At 31.2% G+C, this 21625-nt stretch overlaps 1 protein-coding gene across 1 annotated transcript; it reads right to left on the bottom strand.

Annotated features, from left to right (window-relative positions):
- Window positions 1-1451: 1451 nt before the first annotated feature.
- Window positions 1452-21625, bottom strand: LOC111509492 (uncharacterized). The gene is given in 8 exon segments (XM_074172778.1): window positions 1452-2611; window positions 6497-6777; window positions 9103-9418; window positions 11078-11439; window positions 11442-11544; window positions 16142-16274; window positions 18970-19103; window positions 20732-21625. Coding segments are annotated over 7 exon segments (1572 nt in total). The 5' UTR covers window positions 19064-19103; window positions 20732-21625; the 3' UTR covers window positions 1452-2328.

Below are 21625 nucleotides of genomic sequence, written 5' to 3'. Positions count from 1 at the left end.
CATAAAGCTTTTTCACTGGTTTTGTGTTTCAACATTTTTGGAAAGAAGCTGGTCTACCTATTTATTGATTCAGATATTTCATACTAAATATTTTATAGCAATACTTGAAATTCCAATTTTAGTAATCAATTTATTTCTTCTTGATTTGAGTGATCAAGTTTTTTGAAGACAGTTTTTTCCTATGTAATATTAATTATCCTGATTAATCTACTTTGAACTATGGATGAGATAAAATTTCACTAACAGTTTCACTTATCATGGAATTTCAACTCAATACTCTTTCATATAATACACATCTTTGTAAGATAGAGAAATATGAATCCAAAAAGCTTTTTACCAAAAACGAATTCCTGCTAAAAATATGTCTTTTTCAATTTGAAATTATTAACAAAATTCTCAACGAGGAGCTGCATTTTTCTTGGAAACTTGTAAAGGTATAGATAGGGTGGTGAATGACAGGAAAAATTATCAGATTGTAAGCTCTCCTAGTGTGTGTGTGTGACTTGAATTTTTTGGCTTTGGGAGAACCAATTAGCCAGACTGTTTTAATAAAAAACTATTTGAAAGCAACATTGAGTAGTAGCTGAAATATTGTTTTTTCCTTCTATTTTGTTTTTTGAATTTTCATTTGTTTTTGCATTTTTATTGCTATTTATTTTTGTTTGTCTTTTTTCTTTTTAAATAAGTGTTTTTTCTTAATTTGTTTTATGCATTTTCTTTCCCTGAATTTTTTTTATATTATTTTATATAGATTTTTCCCCTTTTCAATCCATTTGTACATAATATGATTTTGCATCTTATTAGATGATTGTATAATTTGTATATATTTCTGTTGTTGAAAGTTAACATACAATTTGAGTTTATTGGAACAAAGATATTATGAAATTTCAATTCAGAGTAAAGGGTATTTATACTGTGATACATAGACAGTTTGAGAAAAAAAACGTAGTATCAAAAATACACAAATATTGATTAATTATTAATAATGATCAGTATCATCATAATAGGTCAATGACTTTAACTTGATTTTTGAAAGAATATATGGATAAATCAATAACACAATTATTTTCTAGCCTAAGCATTCCAGTAACAAACTCATTCAAGACATAACTAGTACCATGGTAGAGAGCTTTAAACAACACAGACACTGGTTCTGTCAGCAGCAGCCGGCACTTGTGAAGATCACTGCACTGACACCTGTCAGATATAATCCAACGCCCTTCGTGGTATTAGACAGGGGAGTAGTTGTTTTATGATAGGTGCCAGTCCATTAATCTACAGTATAGGGAGTTGAGAGGGACCTGAACGAATTGTTCCTTTAGATGATTTGATTTATAGCCAATCTTCAAGTATGCCCACTGACTATATGTGAAAAGTATATATTTGTAATTAAAACAATTGTTATTCTATTAATGGATGTTTGGCCCTATTCAAGAAATGAAATTTCCATAAGTAAATAAAACATTTATTATGCTTACGTACTACATTACATAAATTTGAATGTCTATAGTTTTGAAAATAAAATCTACAGTCAATAAACTGAGACAAATAATAAATAAAATTAATTAGATCACTTTCTGTTATGAAGAAACCCTAATACCTAACAAATTATACATACCTTGATCACATGCTATAGATCGTCTGAAAACTTTAAGTCCAACCATGTGTATAAATTTTCCGAAACATCTCGATTAACATTATTAAAAGACTCAGCCAATTTTCAACATTACACTCATTCTAACGGTAAAATGAATGTACACATAGAAAAGGAAATGTCAACTATACAAAAAACGCATACTAAAATGTTAGAAATAGTTCTGATAGGATAGAGATATTGAACTTGAATAATGAAGTTTTACTTTCTTATCAATTTTAGATAAAATGTTCATAAAATATCCAAACATTTCAAAAGGAATGTAGAAAAAAAGAAACGAATTGAAAATCGCTCATTTCACAATAAATTACCTTTCGAATACTCAATCATGAATTTTTCCTATATATCGAATAATGTAGGAAAAATGTTCCCGCTCTTTTCTTATTAGCTGTAGTACAACATTATTTTTAACGCTTTGTAAAACATCGAAATGAATAAATTTACTTTTGTTAGGGCGAATAAAGAAAGTCGTGAGGTGAAAGTGAGTATAAATATCTCTAAATGAAAATACTTTTCCGAAACTCTTCCCTACAGGAAACAGAATCAAATTGAAAAGCCGATAAATTTAAACACGACAAGCATTTTCCTTCACCTATTTGCACCAACATTTCACCCTAATCAAGAGTCACCTCTTCCATATATTTTAATACTAACGCTAAGCAAATCGTATGCTCTTAGTTCAATCGTTGCGTTGCAGGTATGCGTTTCTTGCCGCGCCTCCTTCCGCCTCCTTGAGTGCTCAACCAGTGCTCATAATGCCTCTCGTTCGCTAACCAATCTTGATATTTGTACCACCACTCTTCCCATTTGACGTAATCATCCAGAGTCAGATCTCTTAAATAACCAAGGTCTTTGTAATATTGATAACGAACTCTAACGTCGTCCCAGGCTGCCGTTCTTGACTGGCTAGAAGACATGAGTTTGTCAGGGAAATGACCCGATGGCACTGGTGACAAGCTGTAAAAAAATTAAATATGAATATGTTTTTCCATTTTCATTTCATTTTGTTTGTTTCGAAATAGACCATAAATTTGTACTATTACTTGTTGAGTAAACAGAAGAACTAAATTTGTATGATTATCCACAGAGAGTAATAAACCCTCACAAGACAAACTAATTTAATAAGTTTTGAATTATTTGTGGAAGTAAAGGGATGGTTTAAAAGGTGAGTAAATATGAACATTTTTATCAATAATAATAATAATAATATAATGGAGACCTTGGCTTATCAAAGCGCCTGACGTTCGCTTTTCTCAGGTCGAGTGGGCTGAAGTTGGAAACTGAGGGGTTCATCATGGCTTGCCAGGATGGTGTCTTCAACACCTTAGTCTACCTCAGTCGCGTGATGGGTATAGAGGTTCCTGACACAAGGTGCAGGGACTGCCGCGAGGCGCCCGAGACCCTAATGCACTTGCTATCAGTATGTCCAGCATATGCTGTCTCGGCCTATATCCATAGACATAACGCGGCCCTCAGAGTGCTATATTACCATCTACGACACTCTTACGGTATTGACGAGACACCGGTGTTGCCCTACGCTCCGGGGGATATTGAATCCGTTGTGGGGAACGAGAAGTGCCAAATTTATTGGAACTATTCGTTCTCCACCCTCGTGGAGTTTTCATCTCCTGGCGAGACAAATATTGCCAGAAAAGGGGAGAGAAAACGGATAAAATATCGGGATTTTCTCTTCGAACTCTGCAGACTCTATCCAGATCACTCTGTCAAGATGGTTGTTCTGATTATTGGAGTCCTTGGTGGAATGATGCCCTCTATACTCTTGAATGTCTGCCTTAGTGCTTGCCGCACTAAGGCAGACATCTGAGTCGAACAGATGCAGAAGGCTGTCATTCTTGGCTCACTGCGCTTGCTCAGGGCACATGATTCTCGGACCCAATCATCACTTACCCCACGGTGTGGGGAATGGTCATTGGTAGATAATGCTGGCGCGCCCTCCCGAATGTATCGGGGCTTCGGGGGATAGGGCCTGACCAGCACACACTATGGTGAAAAAAAAAAACAAGAAAGGCTGGACATATTTTCATGATTTTTGTGTTTTTTGGATTTGTCTTCGTTGGGAATATGATAGAAAGTATCGAAAACTTATATTTTACCAATTAGAATAATAATAGTAAAAGAACTCAAGAACGGCTTGACTGATTTTTATGATTTTAGTGTTTTAGGATTTGTCTTCATTGGGAATACGATAATAAGTATTGAAAACTTATATTTCATCAATTAGAATAATAATAATAATAAAAGGACTTAAGAACAGCTGGACTTATTTTTATGATTTTTGTGTTTTTGGATTTGTATTCGTTGGGAATAGAATAATAAGTATTGAAAAATTATATTTTATCAGTTAGAATAACAATAATAATGATAAAAGAACTCAAGAACAGTTGAACCCCTTTTTATGAATTTTGTGTTTTTATATTTGTCTTCGACGGGAATAGGATAATAAGTATTGAAAAATTACATATCATCAATTAGAATAATAATAATAATGATAAAATAACTCAAGAACGGCTAGACCAATTTTTATGATTTTGGATTTGTTTTCATCAGGAATAGGATAATAAGTAATAAAATGTGATATTTTATCAATTAAAATTTTAATAAAAGGATTCAAGAACGGCTAGACCCATTTTCACGAATCTTGTATTTTTGGATTTGTCTTCTTCAGGAATGGAATATTCAAATATATTTCATCAATAAAAATAATAATAATGAAAGAGGCAAAACATCAGTGATAATAGTGACTATTTATAATGAAAAGCAAATGACTGCTCACATTCATACCTGACATTTTCAGGTAAATTCATTCATTAAAAAGTAGGCATACGAGTAGGTAATAAATTAGAGTATCAAATGGTTGTAATTTAGAAGTACCTTTTAGTTTAACCCTTTATAGTGAAAATCATTCAATAAACTGTATTAATTAGTTTATTTAGAATTGATATAACGTGTTACTTTGCATTGTAATTTATTGTCAATATATCGCACAAGTTTTAACTTCTGAGAGTTCTCATTCACAGGAAACGACATTTAGTTGGAAAAACAGATTTCAATAGATTTTTCAGTAGGAAGAAACACTAGAATTGAGATAATGTGCTACTATGCATTGTAATTTATTGTCAATATATCGCACAAGTTTCAGATTTTGGTAGATTTTTCAATAGGCATATATATCGAAATACAAAATAGTTAAAAAATGTTTCTTGTGTGACTTGGATACTGTGCAATGATGAAACTTTCAATAATTGTTCACTGAAGTTGGTTTTTGATAAAAAAATTACTGGAATTGCAATGAAGTTACAACTTGATTTTATTGGTTATCATAACTCGTATAATAAAAAGTTACTGTTTTTGGAAATAATTACAATGAATACTCAATTTAATGATTTCAGAGTGGAGAATACAGAAAGTAATATATGATTCTTCTAGATTAGTATACAATAGTATGAATATCTGCAATATACTATTTGTAAAAATTTGCATTTTTGAATTTGACAAACAGCTTTTCATAATTTCTCCAAATTTTTTTTGTTAAGTGAATATACCAAAAAAATATATGAATTTTGCAACTGTCTGTAATGTTATTTATGACGATATTTCCATTCAATGATATAAATAAAACATTTCGTAAAAATGATAAATACTATCTCAAGTCTGCCGACAGTTGCTTTAAAAAAGCTCAGTATTTATTAGTCTGTTGCTGTCCTTCTCAATCACACGAGCAGCTACAATCATTGCACGAACCCCAAAATTGAGTTCCTTATCATAGGTGATCTTGATCATGCCTAAATAGAGTGTTAATGATCACGAAGAGTAAAATAACCAGAGATATATAGCCAGATGATGTCAGTAATATTTGGTAAATACAGGATAGAGCCTAGAAGCAACCCTTGCGAACCACTGATTTTATATCATTTAATTTGGACCTGAACCATAACTTATAAAGCTATATTGAGGAAATATTTGCAACTGAACATTGCCTTACACATTCAAAAGCGAGTAGAGAAAAAAATCTCTGTCAAATTATTCTTTATATATCATACAAAAAGTAAAGATTTTTTGAAAACTATCATTTATAATGATTTGTTTGTGCTAAGCTCCTTTCTCTGAATTATGGAAAATATGCAACAATATATTGAACTCTAATGAATGGTTAGTCAGGTTATATTAGTAATATCTCATCGATTTCATCAGCCACTAATGTTGAGGTCGAGTAGCAATCTGCAACATCTATTCATATTTAGATTCTTGATTTTTTTCAAAACACAAACACATTATTTTCCACAAAAAAAATTTAGGCATTATTTGAGAATATGAAATTCGTGAAAGATAGAACTTGAGCCTCCGATATAAATCCAAGGAAGCACTGCTGCCAAACACCAGAACTGCAACACTCTACACACTACATAATTCTTTCAAGAAGGATATCATTATACAGTTGAATATCATCTGAAGAGTGTATTGCAGTTAAATAGTTAGATATTACTAATAAAGTATCTTTCTATGTTCATGATGATCTACCACGTAGTAACGGCTACATCCGTCAATTCATCAACAATATATATCTTTTCTGAATATAAATATTTTTGTTAGGCAATTATTTGAATGTCTTCAAAATAAAATTCTTCTGATAAACTTTGAAAATCTTGAGACAAGCCAAAAAAGTAAGTTTCACTAGTACCTAACTTGCTGAAATCAAAGTCAGTATTGTACTTGAAGACGTGACAAAAATACAAGAATTAAAATATACTAACAAAAATAATTAAAATTCTACAGAATATCAGAAAAAACATTGAAAATACATGGAAACAACATAGAGCTAACCTATACCTCCTAGGCGAGCTTCCATAAAGAAATTCATCCTCTTCTACTAGAACTTTCATATTGCTTCCAGTCTTTGTTATTCTCATGTTTTCCATGTCTCGTTTTTCTCTGTCTGCACTCCACTGAGCTATTTTACCAAATCTCTCCGACAAGGTAAGACTGGTTGTGGCAACTATAGGTGCGGGTATTTGGGATGCACTATCCTCAGAACCTGAAGATTCCACGCCGGGGGATCCAGGTCTCTTTGCAGTACGTTCTTTCTTTACTCTCTTTAATAACATCTGGAAAATATTGAAATTTTAATAGTGCAGAAATAAAATTAACTTTCATATTGTAAGTAAAATGAATGGAAAGCTTTACAATCAGACACATAACTCGGGAGAATGAATAATATAATGATCTCTGTCACTTTTTATGCAAAAACCACAATGAAATATAATAAGTGCAGTTGCTGCTATCCTCGGGCAATGATATTTGCAGTTTTGGTCAGTATCAAGTTAGTTAGAGTGAGTGGTTCTTTCTGCTCTTTCAATCAACATCTGTGTGAAGGTTGGTTCCAATCTAACCGTAGAATTTTGGATTTTCTCTGCATATAATCGGACCTATGCTAGGAATCGCACGTTAAAAGGTAAGTCCTCGTTAACTCCAGTGAGGTTGAAGAAAGAATTCTGGGTACCCAGGTTTTTTTCAGAAATAATAATTATTTGTATAAATGAGTATGAAACTATTCAATTGCAAAAATAACATTTTGTTTAACTCAAAAGAAACACACAAATGATTTGCTTTCACGAAATAAAATATCATTTGTAAAACTTGATGAACTACTTACATATGATGGTTGAGCGTTCAAGCTAACAAATAAAATTTCAAATAGCAGTCATATAAAATATTTAACATCAAATATTAGTCCGTACAGGTTTGTTAAAAAAAAACAGGTTTTTTAGACCATTGCCAACTTGAAAATGGTAAGATTTACAAGGTTGGTTGAATTAAGAGGTATCTATGTGGGAAAACAATAAAAAATAACTGTTCAGATTGCGACTATGAATTGCTGTTTTTAAAATATTCATAAATAACTAAAATTGACAAATTTTGTTATATAATTCGAAATGGATGCCACCGCCTCCATTTTGAATTATATTGAAATAAGGCAGATATACTTTTTGTATTGTTTAGGCAAGCAGGAAATTCTGATTTGATCAACCTTGTGAGTGTTACAATTTCTGTTACCATTATCAAACCTATAAAGACGAATTTTTATTACAAAATATGACATAATATTGCCAATTGAAATTTCAAAAGTATGATAAAACTTGAAGAATGTCACTCAATCATTGAATGAACAATGCTTATCAAGTTTCAAAAATGATATGTGGTGTATGCAAATTAGGTGCGTTTTAAAACTCAAATGATTTGTTTTCAGTATACAAAATACTGAACATACAAATACAGAACATTTTCCGTGATGTATTTCATTATGGACGATGAACTTCGCCCTTTATTTCAGTTGTAAGTTGAATATATAAGTTATGTTGTGTTTTTTGTTTTGGTTATGAAATAATAAAGGTCATATTATTATTATACATTTGTGAAAAAATTTGCCCCAAGAATTATTTGTATTCTTCATTACTTGTATTATAAACATGCATTCTCATTTCAACATTCATTGTCATTAATATTAACGTTTTGAATGTGACACTTACTACCTGTAAATGCTTTCAATGTGTATAATTAAAGATAGGGAACTACAACTACTTCTGGATGACAAACTATCCAGAAGTAATTGTAGTTCTCTTTTATGAAGAATTAAAAAAAAACCTATCCATTTCAATTGACGGGTCAAAATTTAAAAAAAAAATGGAATATACCACTAGATGACGTTTTTTGAAGACTAATATGAGATCAACTAAAATTCGAGAGTTGCTGACCAACTTGGGCGGTAAAAACTATATTGGGGAAAAAAATTTCAAGTCACTGCAGTTTTCCTGGCCTCGAATATATATTGAGGAAACCAGATATAAGTTAGAATATGGGATGAAGAAAATAACTTTTTTCATAAACTACACCTTATAATTGGATCTCTACAAATTTTATTTGAAAAATATATCACGACATGTTTTGCTAACACAATAGCTTTATCAAAAGTGATTTGATAATTCAAATATGAAATTACTAATGATCTTCATCAAGTAACGGCCGAATCAATCAGAAAAAAAAAACTTTTGTTTGTTTTCTACTAAGTTTTTTATTTGTTACGAACGGTTTCGGTTTAAGAAACCGGTTTGTTAAACCGCAGCCGGTCGTAATATATAAAAAGTTAGTAGAAATCAAACGTAAGTTATTCTTTTTATCCTATATTCACTATGAATTTATACAAAATAAATAGGTCATCAATTGAACAAGATAAGTTAGGATGTTTATGGAGTTTAGTTGGGTCAGATACACATGAAAATAAGGCTATTAAATTACCAATGTGGTTCTGAATTGCATATCTGATCAATTTACATTTGGGAAATTTTCATACACCTTTCGTCATGTATCAACTGTCCATTTTTGTGTCTATCAACACTACTCAGCATCCCCCTTATTTTAAAAAGTTCTCTTACCGGTTGTAAAGTGTTTTTGTCAGCAGGTTTCTTCACAGCACCGAATTTGGCATTCGGTTTCACTCCTCTCACGTTTATAATCTCTCCAGTGCTGCCTCTTGGCCTTGGTGGAGGGGGTTGCCTTCTCGGATCTGTTGGTCTATCTGACGGACTTGGTTTAGGTAATCTTCTCGAAGCTGGGGGTGGGGTAGTTGGTTTTGCTATACGTCTCGGAGGGGAAGGAGATGGGGGACGTGGTCGAGCTCGGGGTTTGGGCGGGTTAGGGGCAACTTTGACGGGTGGCTTACGCACGCGTTTCGGAGACAAGGATCGTGATCTAAAAAAAAAAGTTATAAGAACAATTTCAGTCATGAGATTTGTTGTAAAAATAATAAACCTTTAATCAAATCAGTTTGTTCATTCAAAGGACCCATTAGGGTATAGAACATGTCAGGATATAATGTTTGAGTACATGTATATAAATATAATAAAGACTACGTACATAACTACAAAACAACGAAAATGAACAGCAATATAAAATATTTGATTAAGAAGTTATATTAAAAATTCATCAATGTTATAAAATGAATTTTCTTTCAAAAAGCGTTTTTATGGAGTTTCGAAATTTGAAATGTGTGGCTGAATTTTAATGCCAGTGGATAATTGATTGTAAACCTGTACACCTGTTGAGAGTGGTCCATTTGATGTTCTTTAGAGATTGTTATGATTTGGATAGATTAGCTGATTGTTTCTAGTTTTGTACACATGCATGTCCGAATACCTGGGAAGAGTGTTTTTCATTTTATGAATGTAGCAGGCAACTTCCATGATATAAAGACAGGCCAGAGGAACAATGGTTTGCATGACTTCCTGGGTGATAAATTTTTTATAGTTCTTATGGCTTTTTTCTGAATAAGAAATAGATGCTGTGCAGTTTTCCCATAGTAAAATGTCATAAAGTAGAATAGACTGGAATTCAGCAAAGTAGAAAATTTTCAAACTGCCGATATTAACCACATTCCGCATACATCGAATTTGATATATTTTTGTATTTAATTTTTTCATAGTTGTTGTGATATGCTCATTCCAGCTAAGATTGTCCTCCACGGTTATCTGATATTTAAATAATTCAGTTTAATTGAGAGTATATTGTTTATTTAGTACAAAAACGTTAGTTTCCGTTGGCTGGGAGAAAAATTCATAGCTAATGCAATTCATAGCCAAGGCTAAAGTATGAGTTAAACATGAATACAGCGAAAAAACACAAAAAACAATCTAATTAAAAAAAATTGTACGCCATTTCAACATATGACAATTCAAAGTGGTTTTTAATGCAGAGAGAAATGTTGCAATGAGAAAATATTGCGTTGTGCTGCAACATTTCCATGTTTGTAGTACAAACTCGTTATATAAATCAGCTCTTGAAGCGTATACACTATATTTTTTTGAGCCAAAGATAATAAATGAAATAGACATAAATATCTACAACTTCAGAAATCATTATATGATGAAATATATGACCATATTGTGTACTTAAACAAGAAATTACCCACTTTGAGTTTTTTTCTTCTGTTATTTTCATCATTACCATTTAATAGTGTTTAGTTTGAATATTTAAAATAGTGCAATTGTGTGTTCACCTTCTAGTTTGACAATGAATAAAAATTTTATAGAGAATTGATAGAGACCTTTTAAATAAAGTGTCACTCGACTATTATTTACATTAGAAATTTTTGACAAAGGGTTGTGGGAAAGAGGTTTCTGATAAGGAGTTTATTTTTACGAAGAGATCAAAACTAAAGCTGAATATTTCACGACTTTTTCACAGTCTCAATATCAAATGATTTATTCAGGAAGGCTCGTTTCAACAGGAATGCAGTATAATAGTCAATGTAGGTGTTATATTTCAGAATATACATATTTTACATTGTTTGTTTCACTTGGCGATTGAATCTATTCTATTATAATTGATGGAATATAAACACACATAACTCACCTGGATCTGGCGTTCCTGTGCGCCTTGGGCGAACACACGGAACACGAATCGTCCGAACAACTGCTGATAGAGCTATTTGAGATCGAGCGTCGCTTCACGTTGTGCCTCGACGAAGGGGGCTCGCGAGGTGACCGAGGTCTCATTAACGGTCTCGACGACCGCGCCGACGACGGGGGAGGCGATCTCCTGCCCCCTCCGACTACCGGCGATCTGTAGCTGCCAGGAGGCGAGCGCCTTCGAGGAGGCGGCGACGACGACCTGCTGCTACGCGGCGGCGGCGACCTTGGCGATCGTGGCGACCTCGCGCGGCCGTACGGAGAAGAGCGACGCATCGGAGGCGATCGGGGGAGCGGCGGCCGAAGTATGGGGAAGTGGGGGAACGCGATCGGCTGCGTTTGTCGCCGGACGAAGGCGAGGAAGAACCACCGCCGTCGATGTAGAGCGACTTATAACCGCTGTGGCGCCACCTGGAACAAATACAAAATAAATGCAATTCTGTTCTCATTTTTCTCGTTTCAGAAAATCACCAAAAGTAGTTCAGATCTGTATGTAAAAATATTTCGCAACACCATGCACTCTGCTGCCCCCTGCCTGTATTTTATTATATTACCAAAATCTAGTGTTTTTATAACATGCAAAATTTATTTGATTCAGAATTCCTTTTAAAACGGTCTTTCATTTCTGACATAACATTTGATTGCCTACTTCACATCAACATAAATGGGTTTTTTGAAATTTATGATAATTTGTGTTAGCCTACAATAAATGTCTTTTAATTAATATTTCCTCAATAAAAGTATGGATTTTACTGATGCTTTGCAACTCTTCATGATCTCTTGCAACCCACACTTTGAGAAACACTGATCTAGTTTATATGCTTTATAATAACCTACCTCAAGAATATAAAAACCTTAATTTGCCACTTATTATTATAAGTCTAAAAAAATATTTCCGGAGACGTTGTTTCTACTCTATAGATGAATATTTGACCGACATAAATCTTCTTCAAATCAATTGATTTCTCCTTACTTTGGCTATCATGTAAATGTGTTAAACTGTTACCTCTATGAAGTTATTTCATCATGCAACTTTCAGACACAAAATGAAGGAAAAAGCCCTCTCGAAACAACTACTTTCATATGAACATCATAGTACACAAAAGAAAAAATACTTTCCAAACGACCTTTATATTATTTGACTCAAGCTTTATTTTATTTTTTATTAAGTAGGTAAGCCTAATATACAAAAAAAGAAAAATTACAAATTCATAAATATCTCACGACATTAACTATGTAAATATAATAACATTTAAAAGTACCTTTCAAGGAAAACCAAATATACATACATATCTATAGATTGTTAGGTTAGTTCACATTAAAAAATAAAAAATTACAAATATCATAATGAGCTGTCACTGATATACTTCTTTAATGATGACTTAAATTGGTTTATTGAATTAGATTCTTTTACAAATTGTGGTAGTTTATTGAATTCGTTTAGGCCTTTATGAAATATACTATTCATTCCAAATTTAGTGTTAGTTTTATTAATGTAAAAATTGTTATTTCTTCTCGTATTGTAATCATGAACTTCATTATTTCTCAGTAAGAATTTTTGAAAGTAATTAGGTAGCAATCCTTTATGCAGCTTAAATATCAAGATCATAGTCATATATAATATACGTTCTTTAACTGAAAACCAGTTTAGACACTGTAACATCGATTTAATTGCTGAGTAACGGCTACATCCCAATATTAATCGCATGCCCCGATTTTGAAGCTTTTGCAATTGCGCTATTTAATTTTTACCAAGTAGAAAAAGTAATGTTGTACAATAATCAAAATGAGGTTGTATTAGGCTTTTGAAAAGAGTCAACCTAGCATACATAGACACTTTTTTACATATACGAGAGAGAAAAAAAAGTTTTTTAGATATTTTTTACAAATAAAATCAGCATGACTATTCAGTTTTAAATTTTTATCAATTATAAAACCCAAATATTTTATTTCAGCCACAATTTCTATGCTAACATTATTATTTGATCATACTTATAAGATGATGTCAAAATCATACTTTTTGTTTTGTTTTACTGACATTTAGTTTCAGTTTATTAATAAATAAATATGTTTCAATGCTATTTAAAGACCTATTCATTTCAACAATTGCCTGATCCAAATTTTCATGTATACAATAAACCAATGTATCATCTGCAAAAAGATTTATACAGTGTGATCCAGATATGTGATTTATATCATTTAGGTAAATAATAAAAAGCAATGGACCTAACACACTACCCTGGGGTATGCCACTCTCAATTATAAGTTCATCTGACAATTCTTTTCCAAATTTAGTTTTTTATCTTCTGTTGAATAAGTAACTTTGAATCCAATCGAAAACAATCCCTGATATCCCATAATTTTTTAATTTTTCAAGTAGAATATTTCGATTAATTGTTTCAAATGCCCTTTTAAGGTCGAGAAATGTCGCAACAATGTACTGATTTCTATCAATTGTATTTTTTTTCCACTCCATTCAGTTATTAAAAATTGTAGAGACGTTTCACATGGGTGTCCAGCTCTAAAACCTGATTGGTTGCCTATAAACAATTTATTGGTATTAATTAACTGAATTAATTAAGTGTAGTCATAGTTTGTGAAACGAATTTCTCAATAATTAAAGATAGGCAAATACATGATGAGAACTTTTTGCTGTTACAAAATCTGGAATAACAAAAGAACTGAAGAACACACAAATGAAGTATGGGCAACAACTTGTGTACAATAAATATTGTATTCTCCAAGGTTCCCCAAGGTAATCACTGTGGTCTGTTATCATTCAACATTTTGATCCACAATCTTATAAGTAACAAACTCAAAGGGGTTATTGTTTGTTGGTGATTTCAATTTGTGTTGAGAAATTCGTTTGTCCCTAAATTGCTTTACTCTTCAGAATGATTTGACTCTCTTGATAGACTGGTGCAGAAAAATTTGCCTAGAGCTGAGTTTAGACAAGTCTAGTTATAAGTTTTAATCTTCGCTAGTCATCCCTAAATTTACCTTTAGCAGCTGCTTCAATCTCTGATTAAGTTGAAGTGTTTGCTTCAAGTTATTTATGAAGAGACTAGTCAATTCAAAAAAGAAAGCATATTTTTCAAATGGTAGTGCATCCCATAAAATATAATTATTAAGAGTGAAGACAATATATTTGGATCCAAGGTAAATTTCTAATACTATTAAAAATTTGTCATACTATTATATATATATATATATATATATATATATATATATATATATATATATATATATATATATATATATATATATATATATATATATATATATATAACAGAATAATTAGTGACTGGATTAACTATAAATCGATTCAATTCGTGAGGTTGCAGTCAATAGCTGGGCTGTTACAAAGAAAACTCTTTGTTATATGTCAAGCTTTCGGTATATTTCACACCTTCGTCAGGACAACTACAATAATAAGATTATATATCTTGTAAAAAATATATAAATATGGAGAACTTACTAACGTGAGAATAAAATATAAAATGGTTCAAAAACAGATAGAAAAACATTAATAAATGACAGTTGATAAAAATTTTGGCTGACAATGTCAAGTGGGAAAATTCTGAATGATACTCGAATTACTAGATTTTTTATTTTCTTTATCATATTTCAGTAGGTACGTGTAAATTTTGCTAAGACTATCAATATCAGTTCGACATTTAACATTTCAACGAAATGTTAATTCTTGTGCATTAACAGAACATGTTAATTCGGAGGATCATAAAATGAATTTTGAAAATCCAAATATTTTAGATAGAGAAACCAATACAACAAAAAGAATATTTTTGGAAATGATACATATTAATAACGAAGAACATTCAATGAATAAACGAACTGATATTGATAGTCTTAGCAAAATTTACACGTACCTACTGAAATATGATAAAGAAAATAAAAAATCTAGTAATTCGAGTATCATTCAGAATTTTCCCTCTTGACATTGTCAGCCAAAATTTTTATCAACTGTCATTTATTAATGTTTTTCTATCTGTTTTTGAACCATTTTATATTTTATTCTCAGGTTAGTAAATTCTCCATATTTATATATTTTTTACAAGATATATAATCTTATTATTGTAGTTGTCCTGACGAAGGTGTGAAATATACCGAAAGCTTGACATATAACAAAGAGTTTTTTTGTAACAGCCCAGCTATTGACTGCAACCTCACGAATTAAATCGATTTATATATATATATATATATATATATATATATATATATATAATATATATATATATATATATATATATATATATATATAATCTTGAACCCTTTTACCCTCAGGGTGTCGGCACTATTAGTTCATATCGACATTAATAAAAATCTATCTGAAATACCCCCAAAAACTCTATTCAAAATGTGGAAAAAGGCAGAAGCAGTTTTTAAGGTACAGTAGCCTTTTTATGAAATTATGTGGTGGAATAAGTCGGTACTTCATGAAAATCCATGATAACGTATTTAGGTAACATTTTACTATAAGACTTCACACTGCAATATGCTTATACAATAACTTTTACAGGCATGTTCATGCACAGTATTACTACATAATTTACGAAATGTTTTATTTCCTGGGCATTTTTATAGTAGATTATGTATGAAATTCAGATAATTAAAAAGGCCAAATAGTATGTTAATTTCATGTTAAAAACAAAAATTTTAGGTGAACATACATTCTAACAAACTCTAAATTAAAAAAATGTTAAGTTGTATCTTAGAATGTATAAATATGGTATTTACTGTTAGGGTATTTGATTTAATTACATTTCTTTATTATTGACGTTTTTTAAATACTAAAAAATTATCGCTATTTTGAGCAACTCCAGTTGACCATGTGTTTGAGTCAGAGGAAAATAAAAATAAATTATTGAATAATCAAAATGTTATTTCCCCAAAAAAAATTGATGTAATATGAGTTTATGAAATTGGTCTTCAAAAATGATTCTGGCGAATTTTTAATCATAGCTATTGAAAATGTTTAGAGATTATTCACCTGTTTGGATCTTTAGCTTCAACTTCCAAAAGTTTTTTATCCCAAAATACGCCTGAATTTGGTGATTTTTGAGCCCTAGCCTTTTTCATAACATTATCAATTTCTCTTCTTCTGCCAGCAGGTAAACTAGGGTCTGAAAACAAACAGTTCTCTGTGAAAACATTGATATTTGAAAAAAATACCTTTTATTTTAGTTTGGAGCATATGTATGAGTATATCATTCATTTTGAGAAATTTTGTTTCCAATAAATTTAATCATTACATACCTAATTGATTGATTTTAGGCTTTGATGTTACTCTGAAGAGACATAAATAATAATTAATTATGGTTTTTTGATAGGAAAGTGCCAAACAAGTTGCCACTCTAAAATAGTATGAGTTCTTTCAAATTTAAAATATTTCACTTGGTTCAGATAGACCATGGCATAATATATATGTAAAATAGTTTTTTAATAGTTTTTTTTACTCATTTCGCTTTTGTACTATCACTTTATACATGGTGGTGTTTTATCTATACATTTTTAAAACTTTTTTTTTGTATTTACATTTATACATTTTTGGAACCTTTTCTTTATATTTACATTTATACTTTTTTATAACTTTTTCTATATCTACATTGTATTTCTTGGACTTGGTCAATAATATGCAAATCTTGTTGATTTACAAGTTAATTATATCAAAATTTGGATCTTGTATTTTTTCCAAGTATGAAACTTTATTTAACATTAGTGTCAGTTGTCATGTTAATTAGAGAAAAGAAAATCCGGACTGGTAAGCTGTGGTCAAATGAAACTTGTGTAGCCTTTATGTTTTCAATTTTGTAGGTCAGATTTTCAATTCAATTTAACAATATAAGAATATGACAGAATTATTTCAATGACTACATTTATCTCATAGGCTTTGATTCACTCAAAATAGAATAAAAAATATATATTTTTTTTCAAAGCCCTAAATGAAATGTGACAAAAAGAGTTTCAGTGAACTTTTCTAGAATACAAAAGTTGTCGACATAAAGATAATCATTTTATTTTTTATTGTTGATATCAAAAAGAAATACCTAATTCATTATTTCAATTGTACACCATTTTGTGCTATTTACTGCATATACCATATTAATAAGGCTAAGGAAGAAAATTCAAACTACGATCCATCAGTGTATCAGAGTATTTAAGTGATCTACATATTTCTTATGAGCTTGAAAATTGATTAACGTTCATACACATTCTATATTTAAAGAGCATTTCTCCGCTTCCATCAAGTTATGACTCCTCAGAATTTTCTTGTATAACCTAGATTCCAATTATGTTGCATAAAGAGGCGGAATTTAACTTCAAAAATTTTAGAGCAAGTTTAGCTCCAAAACACGGAGACTGATTAAGGTCAACTTCATACCGAAACCAATGGAAATTAATTTGTGTCTGGACATGACGTTATCCACTGAAAGATACCAAATTGAAAAAAAAGGAGGTTATTAAGAAGAATGCCGCAAGGTCTACATTAGGGACACTTCTGTTTTCAATTTATATCAACAGCTTGCCATATCTGATGAACTTCACAATAGGATATTAGAATGAATCAATTCTGAAAGAACAAAAAACAGGAACACTCTCTTTTGAAATAAACTCTAATCAAGATAACACAACTTCTAGTAAACAAACAAATGACAGTATAGATAGGAGACCATAATGGGCATAAAAGTAATAGTCTATACAGATAATTCAGTCATCCTAGTCCAGCTCAAATAAAGTGAGGGGTCGCAGATCCTGAACATCCTAAAAAATAGATTACAGAATAAGTGCTAAACATAACCCTTCCAAATTGACCACTTTAACGTTCTGATGATACCAAGATAGAGGAATTAGGAGCTCTTAAAACTTTGAAGTGAACATTTTTTGTGTTTTTACGTTTTTTTATATATTTCAAGCGAAACAGAATAGACAATACCAACTTATAATTATACTCGAATACTCTCGACACATCAAATTGAATAAAATTATAATTTTTGTTGTTTTGGAGTTTTTTATCAAATTTAGTAACTGAAAGCTTTTCAGAACTCCAATTATACAAATTTAATTTCATTATAGTTCAAATGCATGTTTGCGATGCTTTGCTAACTCTTCCATTTTTGGAAACAGTTACAAACAATACTTTAGAATCCTCTATACCAACAACATGAGCATGTGAATACAAACATGCTTTTCGAAGCATCAGATTTACTTTGTGAAATTTTTCTCCAATATTCTTTCAATTACAAGCTGATTTCTTCCCCTTTTAATGTTGTATGTAGCAATACCTACATGGTTGTTGTATCCCCCATTCAAAGCTAATTCATTGGTTCTTCAAATGAGGCACTGCACTTCTCCAAATTGGTGGAATGATACTACTTCAATTATAATTTCTTTTTGAAGTCTATCACTACAGAAACTCATCTGGCAATACCAAACCATTTTATTAGCAGCAAACTTTTTTATTAAATTGAATAGAAATACATAAACCTCAGTAATCTAGTAAGTACTATAGTAAATAACAGTTACATTTTTGTCTACGGTAGTAATGAATCCAATTGAAAAATAATATTTCACTTGATACATCTGATACACAATTGTTACAATGTTATATTCAGCACTAACGATTGTTAGAATTTGGAAAAATGAATAATTTCTTAGGAACGACCTGAAAAAATAATGCTGAGAATACCTTGAAATTAGTAATTCGTTAAAGAAATTATAATTGCAGTGGAAAACCAAAACAACTCAAAATGAATGCTTATCAAACAGGTCTACTATTGAAAATTTGTCTATATGGCTGTCAAATTATTATTATTATACCTGTAATTCGAACTGCTTGAGGTTTTGTGTCCATTCTAAGTTTGGCAGGCAAAATTTTCTTATCTCTACTTCGACTTCTCCTTCTCGAAGACATTCTATTAAATGTCCGTTTCTGTCAATCGACTTGTATTTTTCTTAAAATAAAATATCAATGTCTGTATTAGTGAAAATGTTTTACTGAATTAGGTATATTTGTCTGAATGAGTGAAAATGTTTTAGCGAATTAGGTATATTTGGAGAAGTGAAAATAAAAAAAAATGGATTGCCATGTTAATTATATTGAAAAGTTAAAAGGCAATTATTATTACGAAAAATCTGTGTTTTTTTCCTTTGTTATCTGTAATTTTGAACTCCTTCATAATAAGAACAGAAATTCAGAACAGAAATTCAGTTTCAGATATCTTTACTAATCTGAGTTAATCACATATTTTGTTTTAATTGTACTCTAATTTGTATACGTTCTGAATAAAGTTATTATTTTACAGTTGACATTTTTGGTAATAAATCAGTTCACCAACCGCTGCAAAACAAAGCAAAATCAATATATTTGAATATTCTAAATGTTTGGTTCTACAAACATAACCCAATTTGTCTAATAAAATTAAGTTCATGGAAGACTTATAACTTTTTCCATTGTTAAACCAGTGCACATTCAGAGTTACTATGTTCTCTTTACTCATATACTAGTACACGTTCCTATACTGGACGTGTACTAATTTTACCAATTATGGATAAAGAAAAAAATTAATTTGAAAATGGACCATCAAGACACATTGAAATGTTACTAACAGCAGAATCATACAATTTCCTTTCATTTCTGCCAAAGTAGGTAATTGACTCCTCGAATAATTAAAACTGTGATGCATTATTTTAAATTTAAAGTTTGTTGAACACGTCTGTTTATTCATGTTAAGCTAGCAGAACCACTTAGAAGTTTAACATTTCTTTTTAGGTTCTAATTTTGAGATAATTTTGTTCTTAATTCTGGAATTTTTTCCTTTTTATTTGGAAATATTGTCAGTTCTGATATATTACCAATTAACCAGCAAAACCCAAACAAAAAAATATTTTTTTCGAATCAAATTAAGCCATAATTCTTGGATCCTATTTCAGCCAATTTGCTATGTATTGTAAAATGTGTATCATTGATTTCGTTCAACAGCGTTGATTTCCTTGAAATGTTGTGGATTGAAACTATTTTCTTTCATTTCAATTATAATGACACTAATAAGACTAGTAAATTACATTGTTAATCAATGATGGTTGATATAGAAGAAGGGTTGGAAATGGGTAGAAGGACCCACTATTTTATTCAAAAAATTCAATACATAGAAAACTGGCGATGGGTGGAAACTTATGTCTAAAAAGGAGATTTTCATTTGTAAATGGTTTTGGTAGTTTAACATGAGATATTTATTACATAAGATAGAAATATGCCGACTACTCTAGGACAATTCTAAAACATGCACTTTTCTCAATCACCAAATATGCAATACTCTTTATTGACATACGTTTCATCAACCAAGTTGGCGTCTTCAGGAGATGAAGACACTATCTCCTGAAGACGCCAATTTGGTTGGGGCAACATGCATTGCATTTCTGCTGATTGGGAAAAGTGTTTTGTTTTATTATATACCAGAGGTTCCAGTTGAACATTTCATTACTCTAGGACAGATGAATAATTCTATTACTGTAATCAGTTGTTATAGACAGTGCCCAAATTAAAAACTATATAACCATAATAACCAATGGTAAAACTCACTTCAATTCATGAAAAACTTTTCAAATGGTCGCTCAGAAATGGTACTGCTCAATTTTTCAAATTCTTTCCAATGTTTGCCACATTTCAGATTGGAAATTCGCGAAGATCAACAAACGGCGCTAAAAGCACGAAACGCGTTAGTAGACATCGGATAAGCCACCACATTGCTACACCGACACCAAAGACAATGTGGTTCAGAACGAATCTCGAACGAAACATTACTGATGCTGGTTAGTAAATACTTAATAATCTAATGTTACCATTCACCAATTCATTCAACATGCACACAATCACTCTCTATAAATACTACCAGTAATATGACCTGGATCTAAATTTATGAAAAAAGATTCTAATATGGGAACAAGGAGGTAACCGCTTTACCGTCTCACGATTAACCGACGCGAATCAATATTAAATATACAATAGGTCACGAGAAAGAGAAAGTCTCACTAAAGTAAAATGTAATGTCCAAATCAATAAAAATAGTTCGCACCATAAGGACACAAAATATACACAATCACAGGGGGTCACTGAAGTACCAATGAATTACGGACACTGCCACTGCACAACGAGAATTTTAATAAACGAACCGAATCTAAAATAAACTGCAATTTCGAAAATTGCCTTCAACAAAGATCTGACCACGGCGCGACGAAATGGAGAACGAGATCGACAAAATCAATATACACATAACACGTCTTAAACACTACGATTCACTTACTTTTCAAAAACTAAATACAACAATCGCCCTTAAAAACGATTTTCTGAATTCTGCGAGAACGTTCACAAGTATTCGAAAAATTTTCAATGGATTATTCAATAAATCTACCACAACGAAACCCCAACTACGACACTCAAACGTCTGACATTTTTTCTGTGCTGCGCCGTACAATA

Source organism: Leptinotarsa decemlineata, unplaced genomic scaffold, assembly GCF_025532065.1.
Source record: "Leptinotarsa decemlineata unplaced genomic scaffold, Ldec_3_MD MMD2_tig00000199_RagTag_RagTag, whole genome shotgun sequence".
NCBI classification, from domain to species: Eukaryota; Metazoa; Arthropoda; class Insecta; order Coleoptera; family Chrysomelidae; genus Leptinotarsa; species Leptinotarsa decemlineata.
Note: the sequence above shows the minus strand (reverse complement) of the source record. Positions and strands in the feature narration are given on the sequence as shown.